The sequence below is a fragment of the Planococcus citri genome, chromosome 2 (assembly GCF_950023065.1).
Source record: "Planococcus citri chromosome 2, ihPlaCitr1.1, whole genome shotgun sequence".
NCBI classification, from domain to species: domain Eukaryota; kingdom Metazoa; phylum Arthropoda; class Insecta; order Hemiptera; family Pseudococcidae; genus Planococcus; species Planococcus citri.
In genome coordinates, this window is record NC_088678.1 from 38,747,012 (window position 1) to 38,761,950 (window position 14,939).

Genomic DNA, 14,939 nt, shown 5'->3' on the forward strand with positions numbered 1-14,939 from the left:
TACACATAGTAAGTACCTTACCTATCTACTCAATTTATGCGATATTTTGCAGAAGAGTTCAAAGAACAACAAAGATTGTTAGAACTACATCAGCAACAACAGCAGCAACACCAACAACAACAACAACAGTTACAGCAGCAATCACGTAATCAAAATCCGCAACTGCTGACTCAGTTGCTAGTTCAGCAGTTGCAACAACAGCAACAGCAGCAACAACAAAGTAGCCTTGATTATGATAAATCAAAAGGCAAAGAGTCTGAAACTCCGAAGAGTGAGAAGGATTACATCACTTATACATCTATTTGCCCGAGCATTGTGCAAAATGAGACTGAAATTATTACCGGTATTTCTGTCGAGAATTCTGTGTATAATACGTTGAAAGTTATTGAAGTGAGTGTTTCGTAAAATAGTGACGAGAAGGCGTACTGTTGGATATTTGTTTTTAATTTTTGGTGTGTTTGTTTTCAGTCGACTTTAAGTCAGCCCCCTGTACCTTTTGAATCCTCGACCTTACATTGGGTTATCAATGGTTTTTTCTATGGCCAGATAAACAATGCAGGTGAGTTGATAGCATTGCTGACGGTGTCGCCATCTTTTTGTGCGTAGATAAAGTTCTGTTCTGGGTTGTTTATGTCTCGAAAGATAGGATGTAGTGCTGATATTATTTTTTCTTCACTGAATAATCGAAGTCTTATGGATTAAAATTCGTTGAATAAGTATAATAAAATTCAATGATTTTTTTTTTTTTTTTTTTTTTTTGAAAGACAATATACAAAATATTATTTCATTAAACGTGGTTGTTGGATAAGAATGTTACGTACCTACGTCATTTTTTCAACCTGCAAAATTTAGGTATAAAATGTTGAAAAAAATCAGAACTTTATTTATTTTTGAATCGACGAAGGGAGGGGATGATGAATGATTTTTTTCAAAGATGGCAACATTTTTAAAATGCTCGAAAATGTTTTTTTTTTAAATTTAAATTTAAATTATCCAATATGGATAATATATCCGAACAATTTGAATAATTTTTCTAATAATTTATTTATTTTATGTGTTTTCCGCAGGTCAATTCCCCCCGCGTAAGTTACCAAATGATCCGAATACGGTGTTATTTGCTCAAAATTTTATGTCTTGTTTTCCTTACGTTATAAATCCTATTATTTTATTAAGACTGTTAAGTCACCGACTAATGACCACTGCACCATTACATCGTTGGAAAAGTAGCGCTTCCAGGTCGAGCTTCGGCTCGGTACTTACCCATGATATTCCTCGATCTCCTCGTAGTCGAGCTTCATCCACCGAAACGGAGACCAGCACTCTTCGTAAACGTAGAAAAGTAAGCTTTTTGTCTCCAACTTTAACTCGGTACATAAAATTTTCCTACTTCAAATAGTCTATTGTTTTAGGTGAATTTAACTTTAGACTGTGCCAATTACGATTATGACCCTGGGGCTGTGGAAGAAAGTTCGAATTCAGTGAGCTCTGTGAGAGCAGGGAGGCCTACCCCGAGACCGTCGCAATGTCGTGAAAGTAGTATAAGTAGTGCCTCGGGATTAGGCATTGAACCTGCAATGCAAGCTATTCATGTGTTTTCCAATATGCTGAGATATGCTCCGTCTAGAGACAGTATCAGAAGTACCGGTAGTTGCGACGAGAGGAGGAATTTTTTAGGTTCGTGTTTGGTTATTGGCTTACCTACTCTGTTCGAATAATTTCCTTTTATTGTGAATTAATTAATAATTTTTTCATTATTTTCTCGTCAGCCTTGAATTTGCATTTGAAAGCCAGGCCGACATTTCGTTTCTCGAGTTTAAAACATCCGAGTAAAAGAAGATCGAAGTCACAGGCCAACATTAGTAAGGTAAAATTTTTTTTTAAAAAATGAATGAAAAAAAAAATCGTGCACGTGTACGAACTTATACGAATAAAAAAATTGCTCAGCGTGACGTGATATGACCTAATTTTGACCCTTTTTAATTTTTTTCCTCTTTCATATTTCTGATTTTTTTCCACTCAGGTTGAACACACGAGCAGAGGCAGAGAAACAGCCGAACAAGATATTCTAGCTTTTCAAAAACAACTTCAAAATTTACCCGATTTCGATTCACCAGACAATCCTAGCAATCAAATTTTAGACGCTGCGATGGCAGTTAGCGAATTTTTATCGGGTCGATCGTTACTAAGGCCTAGATCGAGATCGATGCCCAGAGTTACCTACGAATCGAGTCGATATCTCGCCTTACCCGATAGCGGATTTTCCTCCAGATTGCCTAGAGGAAGATCGGCCGGCACGTTGGGGTTTCAGACTGATCTACATGGTGCATTTGGTGCCCTACTAATGGGTAGTCCTGTCACAACACCTACTGATGATCGTAGACCGTCTGCTCAGCCGATTGCGATGCCGAATGTTGCTCAAGGTGTTACGTCGTGTAATTCAAATAGTCGAAGGAGTTCTTTGTCTCCAGCTTCGGATCGCAATAACAGGAGACGTGATAGTCCGGCTTGTCTGCAGATGGAAGTGCCTCCCAGGCATAGAGCCATATTGTCTTTCGTTGAGGTGAGTTTTCATTTTCGAAAATTATGTAGGATGAAGAATCGAATAAATGTAATCAAAAAATGGAAAAAATGGTTCCAAGCTCAGTTCTGTGATGAAATTTTTATGGTGGGTAGATCTTAGATACCACCAAAACACTTCTATCTACAAAGTTTCAAAACTTCATTTGGAGTAGTTTTTGATAAAATCGCTCGGAGGCTGTTTCAGATTTTTCTCTTTAGATTGGCTTGACTACTTTTTTTTTTTTTTTTTAGACTCCTCTCCCAACCATTTTTGGTCCTCAAATATTAGACTTGAACTGAAGACTGAATTTAATTTTGCAGAAAAAAATTCAAAACATAATGTTTAAGATCATCAAAAAAAAAAAAATTCAAGGGATTTATTTCATTAAAATAATTCAAATTTTTCTACAAATATTATACGTAGTTACTCATTTGAAAATGTTGCATGTAAAAAAATTTCAATTTTAATGTGTGATTTTTTCATACAACTACTTTTTTGATTTTGTTTTACATGAAACTTTCTTTTTTCAGGAATGGATGAAAATTTCCAGAATTGAACTAGAACACAATATTCCTTTAATTAGAGAACTGAGAGATTTTTTATCCAAAGTTACCACTTGTGGAGCTCCTTATCAGCAATGGTGTTCTGAAATACGTCAGGAGTTCACAGCTCTGGTAGGTGTTTACACTGTTTATATACCTACTTTTTATTTCACAAGTCATATTAATTTTGTTTTCTAAATTTTAATTTGTTTGGTCAATAAAAAGCTAATGCAGACTATACTCAACTGTACTAAATTTCGTAATTTACGTACATTTAATTTCAGAATAAAGACCCCGATTCAGATAATACAGACAATCACGATGATGTTGATCGCGAATATTGCCAGGTAACGTACAAATATGGTACTTCTTTACTTTTTTTTTCGAAAAAATTTCCTTTGTGTACAATAATCGTAGGTGGGTAGGCAATTAGTCGTCAACCCATATATCTTGACCAACTCGCCCCAATCCTAACTTGCTAATTGATTAAACGAGTTATTCAATTATAAACCACTCTACAAAGGGTACCTATACTCTGAAAATAATCCAAGAATTTCGCCTCATTGCCCGAATGTTATATTTTTCTACCTTTAAATGGACACAACACAAACCGGAAATGTTACCTTCTGTTCCGAAAAAAAATCGATAATTGTTCTTTTTTTTTACCAATCACAGTTGAAATAATTTTATAGACTATGTGTTTGGTGTTCAGTTTAGATAGGTAAGCAATAGATTTTATTATACGTGTTGAAGTTGACGGTTATATGTACTTGTATTCGTGCTGGTAATTTGCTCGATCACCGATAATCCAGTTTGACAACAGTTATAAATCTTGCGGACGAATTTTGGTCGTAAATGCAAAAAAAAAAGCAGTGCAAATTCTCGATTGTTGCGCTGAGAAGGTGAAATATGAATAATATGGTTCGAAAAATGACATTGTAAACGATCGAATTGTACAATATATCTCGCACAGTTGCCGGGTCGTATCATTTGTTACTTTTTAATGATTGGATGTGTGCTTGGATGTATCGAGTTGAAAGTCAAGGTTATTATCATTGATCTCGAGACTCGAGAGTAGGTAGACTGCGTTTTCAATTTCATTTTCAACGAATTACAAGCACCGTTTAATTGTCAACGAATAGGAAAAGTTTTTCGTGAATTTCGAGAAAACTCGTGCTTGTAATAGCCGACTTTCGCGGAACAAATTACGAGTTAGATAAGTAGCTGCCTAAATACTTGCACAAAGAGTAATTTAATTCAATGGTTTATTTTGATATTATCGAATAAGTAGTCGATTTAACGAAATAATTAGTCATATCTGAGAAGTGTACAGATAAATAGTTTATAAATAAATTCAGTCTTTAAGTTTAGCCTACCTAACCAGTTTATAATATATGCCACAGTTACCTATATGTGCATATTTGTATCGAAGCTGAAGAATGTTAACGTAAATAAAAGAAAAATTCCGCGCCAAATTCCATTAGAAATTACGCTCCTGTGTACTTGTAACACTTACGGTAATATTTTTGTTAAACGAAATAAGTAGAAACAGAGAGAGAGAGAAGAAAATACCTACTCGCGAATAAAGAAAATAGTAAAACGGCAAAATAGCGCTTAAATAGGAAACTTGTAGTACACAATGATGTGGCGTAAGTTGTAAAGGGTAAAAATAATCGTTTCTTGAGACCAATTACCCAACTGCGTTTTTATTAACTCGGTGCGAGTTGTGAAGTGTTATTATTTTGCATAAGGTCGTCCAAATCGAACACAAGTGTAATTTACTCCACCTCGTGAGATAAAATCTAAGAAAAAAAATTTCCGACTTGCAATTTACGATGAATTTTCCGTCCTGCTAAAAAGGTCACCATGTTGAATAACAATATTCGGAATATATGCATATTGCATATTGGAAAATTCTCGTGTAGTATGTGTTTTTTTTTTTTTTTTTTCAAATGAGGCGTTCGATAAATTGATAATTAATTATGCTATAATGTGTCGTTACTAATTATTTACATCGTACTAGAATTTTACAACAAAGTTGCCGCTGCATGTGTGAAGTGATTTTTTTCCCCAGGTGGAGTTGATCGGTGGTTTACCTGCAATTTATTTTTCTCTAGCTGCAATAAGGAACACGTGTAAATTGCTTGGTTAATAGGGTCGTATTTTTCGGTTGATTAAGTAAATGTTTTGTGTTACTCAATTATAATGAAGTCTTTCTACTTACCCCTAAGTTAACTTGAATGTTTTGAATTCGTGAGATCAATTTAATATAAGTATCTATATTTCTAAGAACAACGATTTTGTTATGCAGAGATCATGGAATGAGCTTTGGATATTTCGTAGGAATTTTGAAAAAACCGTTTAAATATTCGAGTATTTTCAAGGCAACTAGCATTAAAACTGAAAACAGAACTTGTACGATTAAGAAAATACTTATTCGTTTCATTTCTTTTGAATGACATTTTACCAGAAATAATTGTACTTTGGTACACGTGCATGAATAGTCGTAAATTTATCAACCCTTGACGAGTATTTAAGACATGTGTGTGACTTGTTTATCTAGAATTGTTTATGAATGTGGTTGATGAGAATATAACCAACGATCAATGCGTTTTGCTTTCTCCTTTGTAAACTTGAGTCTTGAACTGTGAATGTTTTTTTTTTAACTTGCAATGACCCAAGTACAATCTTTTTTTTTTTGGAAAACTCAATTCCAAGACAATTTTTTTGGCAGAAAAGGTGAACGTAATTAAATTGATAAAATTAGAATGCAAAGCTGTTTAGTTCGTGTCCTATTTTCAACCTTCTGAATAGCTATAGATGAGTATTTTGAGCAGCTCTGAAGTCTCCAGTGAATTTTTATTTGTATTTGAAAAATTTCTTGTAAAAAAGGATCTAAATACGAAAATAAACTCTGGTGGTTTTGGTTCAAGAAAATATTGAAGGAGGTAGGATGAAAGTGATTTTTGAGAGTATAAGGTTCAAAAAATGAAAAAAATTAAATTAGTCCTTAAGTGATTTAGAATTTAAAATGTGGCTGGTGGTGCACTTTTAGAAGCCCTTTTCTGTTCATTATGCGGAAGTAAAAATTTTTCTGGCGTAAAACCTCATTATGGAAACTGTTGTTTTTTTTTACATCTTTTATAACTAATTTGATGAATTATTGCCTATTCAAAATTTTAAAATTTTAAAAAAATTACCAATTTGTGACATTTTTATGATTACATATTTTGTTGAACTTTTACAAATTTGAAAAAAAAATCCGATATATTGCATTTCAGAGTTTTGAAAACTTTTAAGAAATTTTGAATAATTTCCAATTTTTATAGAGCATATTAAAGCTGAATTTAGAAACTGAAAAAAAATCAGTGAATTTCCAAAGTTTTGTCAAACTTTCAAAAAATGACTTTCTGATACTTTTCAGACTTTCAAGTATTTTTATTTGAAATTAAAATACAAGTCAACTTAAGAAAAAAACAGATGACTTCCCGAGGGCAAATGTTGAGTATTTTGGGCCTTCTGTTATCCTATTTGAAAAAAAATTTAGTCCCGAAATTGTTGGATACTCGCCTATTTTTGGATTTTAAAAAATTTGGCAAAAAATTGAAAAATGAATTCGATTTGCTGAAATTTTGGTTATTGGGATTTTAAACTATACGTTCTCTTCAGAAATCACATTTCCGTTCAAATCAAAGACAGACATTTCGAGCATTTTTTGAGTTCATAAATCAGACTGAATTTCATTTTTGGACGTTTTCTGACGATTTTTCCAAAACTATGAAATACAATAACCAGTTGAAGGCCCCAGAACGGCTCAACAGATTTGGGAAGTCAAAAAGGCGGTATAAACCGAGCTCTCTACCTCAATTTAATCACATTTTGATTTTTTCGTGTAAAATGGGTCGAATTTAAGATTTTAAAAATTTGCTCAAAATCAAAGACTGAAATTCAGCGTCAACATTTTGGCTTGGTGGTGTATTTTTAGATGTTTTTTTGAATTTTTTTTTTTCGTTTATTGGTTCAAAAATTTTCTTCTACTTGATGCATCTCATCTGTAAAGATTTTTTTCAATATTTATGAACAGTGTAGAAAATTTCAAATGGTTGGAGAAAAAAGAAATCAATTTTCAGATTTTCATTTCAAGGCTTAGGTACGTACCTTTTTTTGGGTAAAACTTTCACCTATTATTTTCAAAAAAATTCGTTAAAAATCGAAATGAAAACTTCAACATCTCAATGTTCGGTTTTTAGGTGTGGTTGATAAGTATATGCTCTATCAGTGAGCCAAATTTAAGCTCGATCGAAGTTGAAGAATTATAAATGATCCCTCTTTAGTGCATAAGTACCTATAATCTTATTCTTTACTATACTCACTTTCCTGACATTCTGTGGGCTGAGGGCAAGAATGGAACTTACTACTACTTACCTATCCCAATTTTCCTCTCTTTACTTCCCTACCAGTCATTTCTGTTAAAAATTTTAATTTAACACTTGAATGAAATAAAACAACCATTTTTCTCCGTTTTTATTAGGTACGTCGTTGGTTAATTCGACGACGATAATTTACCGTTTTTCATTGGTTCAAGTATCATTGTTTATGGTAAATTCGGTTAAACTGAGATAAATTGCCGTCAAGTGTTTTCATTATCGTCGAATGATTGAATGAATATGAATCATTGTAAAATTTGTCGCGTATGTATTTAGTCATCGATTTTGGATAAATTTAAAAATTAGGTATTTTTGGTTTATCGGTTGGTATCGTGTAAGTAGATACAGTGATACACGTAAATAATGATTTATAAGAATAAGTAAACACCTTGTTAATAGACGTGATGGTTAAGTTCATTTCGACTCAACGAAGCACGTGTAGGTTTAAATAACGGATAACGTTATAACGTTATTGTGTTACTTGTAGGGGGTACCTCTACCTTTATTAACTGCTTTACAAAAAAAAAAAAAAATGGAAAAACAAGACCGAATAAATTACCAACCAAGAAATAATTCGCATATTACAACGCATGTAGTTGTTAAACCATATTCAAAAATATTTCCACCGTATACTTTTACTTACCGTAATATGTACCATAATAATAATAACACGCGCATAAACATTCGTAGACCACAAGAAAGGGATGAAATGAGCGTTTAACGTGGTGAGCTTTGCAAGTAGTTGTACCTCACCTACTCGAGTAAAGCTCTGTTAAATGGAACAATTAAAAAGGCTTTTCGTCTTTCGATGAAAAGAAAAACAAGCCATAAAAGATTATATAATTTTGTTTTCTTTACTTTTTTCTCCCTGCCTCTTTTTCACTACTAGGTACTTTACCCTGCTCGCTTACTGTGTATAAGTTTACGTTATGTAGTTCCAGCTTAAGTCTTTTGTAAAGTTTTTCCATTTAGCACGTAGTATATAAAGCAACTTAAATGTAAATAATTATTAGAAAATTTTAAATTTCTTTGAATACTTTTCGTGATTATGAACAAACTTGGTAAATAAAAACTAAACACAGGCAACTTTTGCGACGGAATAGGTATTCCGATTTACCTACACCAGTGCCAATGGAAGTACGACGAAACAAATTATTTCTTGATCGGAAACTCCATTAAGGAAGTTTCAATCTGTAAAGTCGTAATTTTCTTTTCGAATTGAACTCGCGTCAGAAATTAATTAATTTTTTACATTAATTAACGCGAACGTTTATCCGCCAATACGAAATATATTTTACGTTTTTGTTGCGATCGATTATCCACCTGGACCTACGTGTTGGGATCCCAAATACAAAAATAATTTTATCGTTAAATAATGAAAATATTTGATAATTAACGACTCGAAGAATTCGCTCGGCGGGTGATCAAGTTCAATGATACGAGCTCAGTTGTCCTGTTTGCAGACAAATTTGTGTATTTGTACGTGAAAAATAATGTCTATGTTGAAAAGCATTGTGACTGATGAATGATATGGCAGATCGTTTGGTTTATTTAATGGGATTTTCTACCTCTTTTTCCAATTTGGTCCCTCTGTTGGATAATTCCATTGCTACATACGATTGAAAATAAAATAGGTAATTTGAATATCAGTCTGTGTACTTTTCACTTGTCCTGCTCCCTAAAGCGATAGAGTTCACTCCATTCAATTCCATAACTAGCAATGATCATTTAACTAGTATGTTTTCCATAATACATCCGATTGCAATTGAACCGTTGAGCTTACTTTTTCATAAATTTCAATCATTTGTATTTTTAACCCCCCCTCACTTCAACGTCGATTGAAAATTAGAAATTCATTTCGTTTGGAATCGCGTCGATGGAAAATTTTGTACAAATATCTATTTAGGGATCTGACATTAAGCATTGTAAATACAATATATTTGATTACTAATTTGAAAGAAATTTCCATTATGGAAATGCATGTGAATTAATAGGTAGATACCTAAATCTACATGCTCTATTATACTTTACTTACTTAAAATAACTGTAAAATTTGATACTACGTACCTGTGTACTTAAAAATAACAAAACTCATTAAAGAAGGAAAATTCTTACACGCGGGTTGGAAAGTAAAAAAAAAACAAAAACGCGAGAGTATAGCATTGCAGCGTGAAAAAGCACGCAAATATTGACGGAAGTGGATAGGTAAGGTGCCTAAGTATATTAGTATAATAACACCTTGCATACTGCTTGTTGTGACGTCAAAGACGCGCACAAAATTACGTATTATACTAGGAAAATTTTATTGTGCTTGGCTTTAATACGCTGAAGCACAACATTGTATCTAGTGGATCACTTAACATCTTCATAATGTTATTAGTACAACGGTACATAGGGAAACTATACTGTAATATATGCCGAGAGTCTAAATAAACGCCGAATTTATGGAGGTGTATCTTCCCCTCACTGCCATGTCCTTCTTACTGACATTGTTAAATTCCTCTAAAACTTGACGCGACGCGAACGTTGTAAAAGGCTAGTAAATACGTATTACGTTCATCTACGTATGTACCTACACCTACAATCGATGCGTCGCGTTGGGGTGAAATGTGCTCAAAGTAGAAAAGGATTTATGCATTTGATCGATTTACAGAAGAGATGAGAATGAAGTACATAATACCAAAAAAATGAGTTCTTTATACCTTTTAATTGGATTGAATACAAATTTTGATACTTTTGATGAGCAAGGTTCCAACCTTGGAATTCGAGGTGAAAAATATAGGTAGGTACAATAAGGAAGGGTACCTTCTCGACGAACAAAAACATGTTTGAACCAAAAACGAAGTCAAATCGAAAGAGCTTGAAAAAATTCATCACCAGCCAAAATTGTAGGCAGGTAATCGAGTGAATTTTTCTATTGTTGGTGAATTTTTGAAATGGGAAAAATCAAAATTTTACTAGATCAACCCATACCTATGAATTTGATGTATGTTTATTCCCAACCTCCCTAATCCTAGAATCGTTGAACTATTTTAAGCAATTCTGGAGCCTCTAGCCTGAAGGTTGAAATTTCAACAAAATTCTACCAAATGAAGTTGTAAAGCTAAAATTTGCTTTTTGACCTAATTTCAACATGCTGAGTTGATTAGCAGTGGTTTCAAGTAGTTCTGTAGCATACATAAACTTTTTGGATATTTCAGAGTTCTGGAGCTTCTGGCAGATTTTTAAAAGTTAACTTCATTGGGTAAAATTTTGTGGAAATTTCAACTTTCAAACATTTTCAGGAGGCTCCTGAACCGCTCAAATAGTACGAAACTATTTCCAATTAATTTGAAAGAGAGAGGGGGAATAAAAAATAGGTCACTTACTAAAGGAGGAGTATCGATAAGGCCATTTTTTGGGCCCGCACAGTTATCGACTCGACCATTCTTAAAATGTTGCAATAAATGTACCAAATACGAATCCGTGGTTAGTTTACCCAAAATGACAATTTTTTAGGCTCTAGGGGTTTCCAAAGTTGCGAATAAAAAAATAATTTTAGGAACCATTGAGTATTATTTTCAAAAACTTTTTTAACGTAATATACACTGTTTGAACCTGATAAACGTTATGCGAGGTGATTTTTTTCATTTTCGACCCTCGGGGGCAGGAATTGGGGGGGGGGGGTTCATTTTTTGAAAATTTTGAAACCACCGTTTTGAACCTACCCCTTTGAACTTCGCTAAAAAGATTTTTACAGTTTATTAGTATCCAAAAGACCTCTATCCTACCAAATTTTGAGCTCAATAGAATTTTCCGCTGGTACTCAAAAATCCAGTTTTCTATTTTTTCGCAATTTCGAAAATTTGGGAACCCCTGGAAAACTAGAAACCTACGATTTGCGCCAAACGTAACGTTTTGAGGTATATATTCAATAATCTCGATGACAAAGTTCAATTAAGTTCCCTGTATATTCGTAATTTTGAACCCTTTTTTTAGAGCCTCTCATTTTAGGCACCCCTAAAAAAGGCGTTTATGCATATTTTTTCAAATGAATTGAAGAATTTACATTTGAAACACACTAGCATGTGCTCGATAATTTTTCATTTGATTTTTTCAGTAACTTTCAAAATTGAGCTATTTAGGGTCAAATTCTGACATTTTTACTTTGTTGAAATCGTGAAAACGTTATTTCAACGTCTTTTCGAACAGTTAAATCTCAGAATTTGACCCAAAATAGCTCAATTTTGAATGTTACAAGAAAAATCATAAATGAAAAATTATCGAGCACTTTCTAGTGTACCTATTTCTTTTGATTTTTTTTCTCACGTTTGACCTTAAAAATTGATTAGCAAAAATACACCAAAAATCGAAAAATGTAGGTATTTTAGCTGCAGAAATTTTGGCTGGGGGTTAACCTTTTGCATGCTCTTTCGATGTAATGTGGCATCATCAGAATTGTAGGACCTGCGAGGAAGCATATTTTAAAATTTTCCGATCTCTCAATTTAAAGGAGCTGACGCAAAAACTGAAGCTGCGATTATCATAATTTTTGATTTGTACTTACATCTTCAAGTTGCATTTACTCTCTTCATTTCTCCTTGTTGGAAATACCTAAACGAATTTTTGTTATCATAAATAAAATTTGTAACTGTTGAAGAAAAATCGAAAAACATTTCAGAAGGTGGAGGAATCAAACAAAAAAGGTTTTTTCTTGGTCATTTTTCTCCAAAAAAGTTTCTAAAGTTTGTTTTTGGTTTGAATTTTGAAAAAAAAATTCCTGAGTACGCTTCATAAAAAATCTAAAACAATGATTCATCTTAAATTTTTGGTTGGAATTTTGAAAAAAAAAACTTCTCCGTACGCTTCATAAAAATTCTAAAACAATGGTTCATCTCCCCCCCCCCCCCCCCTCAACAAAAAAATCGGTTCAACTAATGAAGAAGAAATATTTCAATCATATGTAAGGCATTTTGGGTAGGTAATTTGTATGATTTTTTAATAAATTTCCAAAATTCAACACCCCTTATTACATCACTTTTGACTAAGCAATTTTTACAATTGTGTTTTTTAAACAACTACTGCGCATTGGTTTCTTTCCGATTGAACAACGGTTCAATTAGTAACTGAGCATTGTATCCCCAAAACTTGGCTATATTTCAACACGACGAGATGATTTAATTCCTCAGTTGTGGCGCCTCACAAAAACCACACTAGGCAACTTATCGTACACCGATGGTAAACAAGTAATCTGAACGTTGACCGGTGAAAAACATTAAAACACACTGCATTGGTAACATAATTTTTTCGTCAGTTTTATTACTAAACGTGGGTAAGTAATTGTACACCAACGTTGGTCAGTTCTGCTATCCTTTACACGCCTTCGAGCAGCCCAACCCGCAATTAATCTCACACCTACGTCGAGCACATCGCCCAAGTGCATTTCTACGAAATCATATAACCAGTACGTATGTACCAGTAGCATTAGCAGTAGCAGGAACCACACACAGTATATTTTTTGTTTGTTTTACCAACTTGCATTGGTAAAACAACGACACGTTATCTTGTCTTTACACCGCCATCAATTATTTATCACGATGTTATAGCGTTGGAGAATTGCATCGCGGGTAGTTAGGTAGGTAGAGGTACTTCGTGCAAAGCTACACGATTCGACGAGTACCCCCTGATTCTGAGAATACGAGTATGCCGTCGAAAGTACAAAATATTCGACGGAGTGAGCAGTAACGAGGCTATTAAAAATTACACCGAGCATTAAAAATCGCGCTGTAAAACGCCATTTGGTAATTTGCAATCGCGTGCCAAGTCTTAGAGGCTTTCGTTGTCCTGTACCATCATTATTACTATACTCGTACGTATACCTCTTCGGCTCTTCACTCCTGTTCGCGTTTTAACATCCCCCACCGCCATGCTGACGATGCCATGTTTACAGCGCAAATATACTTATACCAAAGAAATTACCCAGCATACTCATTCGGTCGACTTGGAGAAAAATTTACTTTATGTTGGGAAATTACAGACGAACGCTCGGTGGTGGGCAATAGTACAAGCCAATACGGAGACGTTCACCTGCACTCAACAACATAATTCGCGAATATTCGCTTTCTCTCTGTGTAAAGGTTAATGGTTTAAACATGGTACCTATTTTGAAGTCGTTAACGACGACGTAAACAGAAGCCTTTTACAAGTCGGGCTATTGATCTGGTTCTATTTAATCAACAGTTGAAAGCCGTCTGTCGGTAAGTTTTCAAATTATAAGCCAACTTTTAATGAATTCTTACCAAAGTACGTTTAACCTTTCTGAATGATGAGAATTTTCCATAACCCTCCATAACCCTTACCCTCTTATACCTTCGTTACCTCTTCGACAAAGCATAATTTTGCGCAATAGTTATGGTAGCTTAGTTATAACGATACGTCGTCGTCGTCGCTTGTAACGTGCACAGTCCGAATGCCTGCTGATCGATGGACGATAAAATGCTTCAAAATTTTCGATACAAAGTATTACGTCAGACTTCAGTTTGAGTGGATACCATGGTAGTTATTATAATGGTGGGTTTAGTCGCGCGAATACGTGCTAAAGGTTCACCATTTTATGTAAAATTCAAAGGATAGGCAAAGGCATCATACGTCCTACGTCAGTCGTAGCTCCTAATTTTGGAGTAATTTTTGTAATTTGAAAAGAAATGGAAAATTGAATTTTTATGACTCCATAAAAATAACTGAACTAATTGTGGACCAATTTATAAATCTCCCCCTCGGCCCTTCACCTCTCACCCCCTTCCCGAATGGGAAAAACAAGTTTTCAAAAACAGCATACCACAAGCGTACCTAGGTATTTTTCTTCAAGATGTTTTTTTTTGTAAGTACTCGTATCTATGTAATCGACCTACTTGAAAACCATCGCTGTTAGGCTATATTTTAGAGCCTCCAGAGCAATTTGAAATTTTTGGGAAAAGCTGAAATCACGATGAAGGCTTTAAAATAAAATTTTTCATCCAGACATTGCTAAATCGAAAGAGCATGAAGAAATACATCACCAGTGAATTTTTAAAAATGGGAAAAAATCAAAATTCCACCAAATTTATCCAGAAAGCAAAAATTTGGGATATACCGTATTTTCGACCAGCCAAATCGATTGGAAACTGTTTCAACCCGTTTTGAGCAATTCTGGAGCCTCCAGCAGATTTTGAAACTAGAAATACCCACAAAATTTCATCAAGTGGAGTTGGAAAGCCAAAATTCTTTCTGCAATTTAATTTCAATACGCTACAAGTCAACTGCAGATGAATTTCAAGTCGTTTTGGAGCCTCCAGCGACTTTTTGAGAATTACTGGAGCCTCCGGTAGATTTTTGAAACTTACACCCTATTAAGACAACTTTAGGTGAGTTCGAGTCATTTTGGAGCTTTCA

General features: G+C 34.0%; 1 protein-coding gene across 2 annotated transcripts in view; it reads left to right on the forward strand.

Moving 5' to 3' along the window:
* LOC135835697 (uncharacterized) overlaps positions 1–14,939 on the forward strand; it is a 387,401-nt gene that overhangs the window by 233,372 nt on the left and 139,090 nt on the right. For both annotated transcript variants that reach the window (XM_065350086.1, XM_065350085.1), the window contains exons 17-24: positions 53–390; positions 469–559; positions 1,068–1,339; positions 1,410–1,674; positions 1,767–1,864; positions 2,021–2,560; positions 3,091–3,234; positions 3,387–3,449. In XM_065350086.1, the coding sequence (XP_065206158.1) occupies positions 53–390; positions 469–559; positions 1,068–1,339; positions 1,410–1,674; positions 1,767–1,864; positions 2,021–2,560; positions 3,091–3,234; positions 3,387–3,449 (1,811 nt within the window). The remainder of the gene's footprint in view (positions 1–52; positions 391–468; positions 560–1,067; positions 1,340–1,409; positions 1,675–1,766; positions 1,865–2,020; positions 2,561–3,090; positions 3,235–3,386; positions 3,450–14,939) is intronic.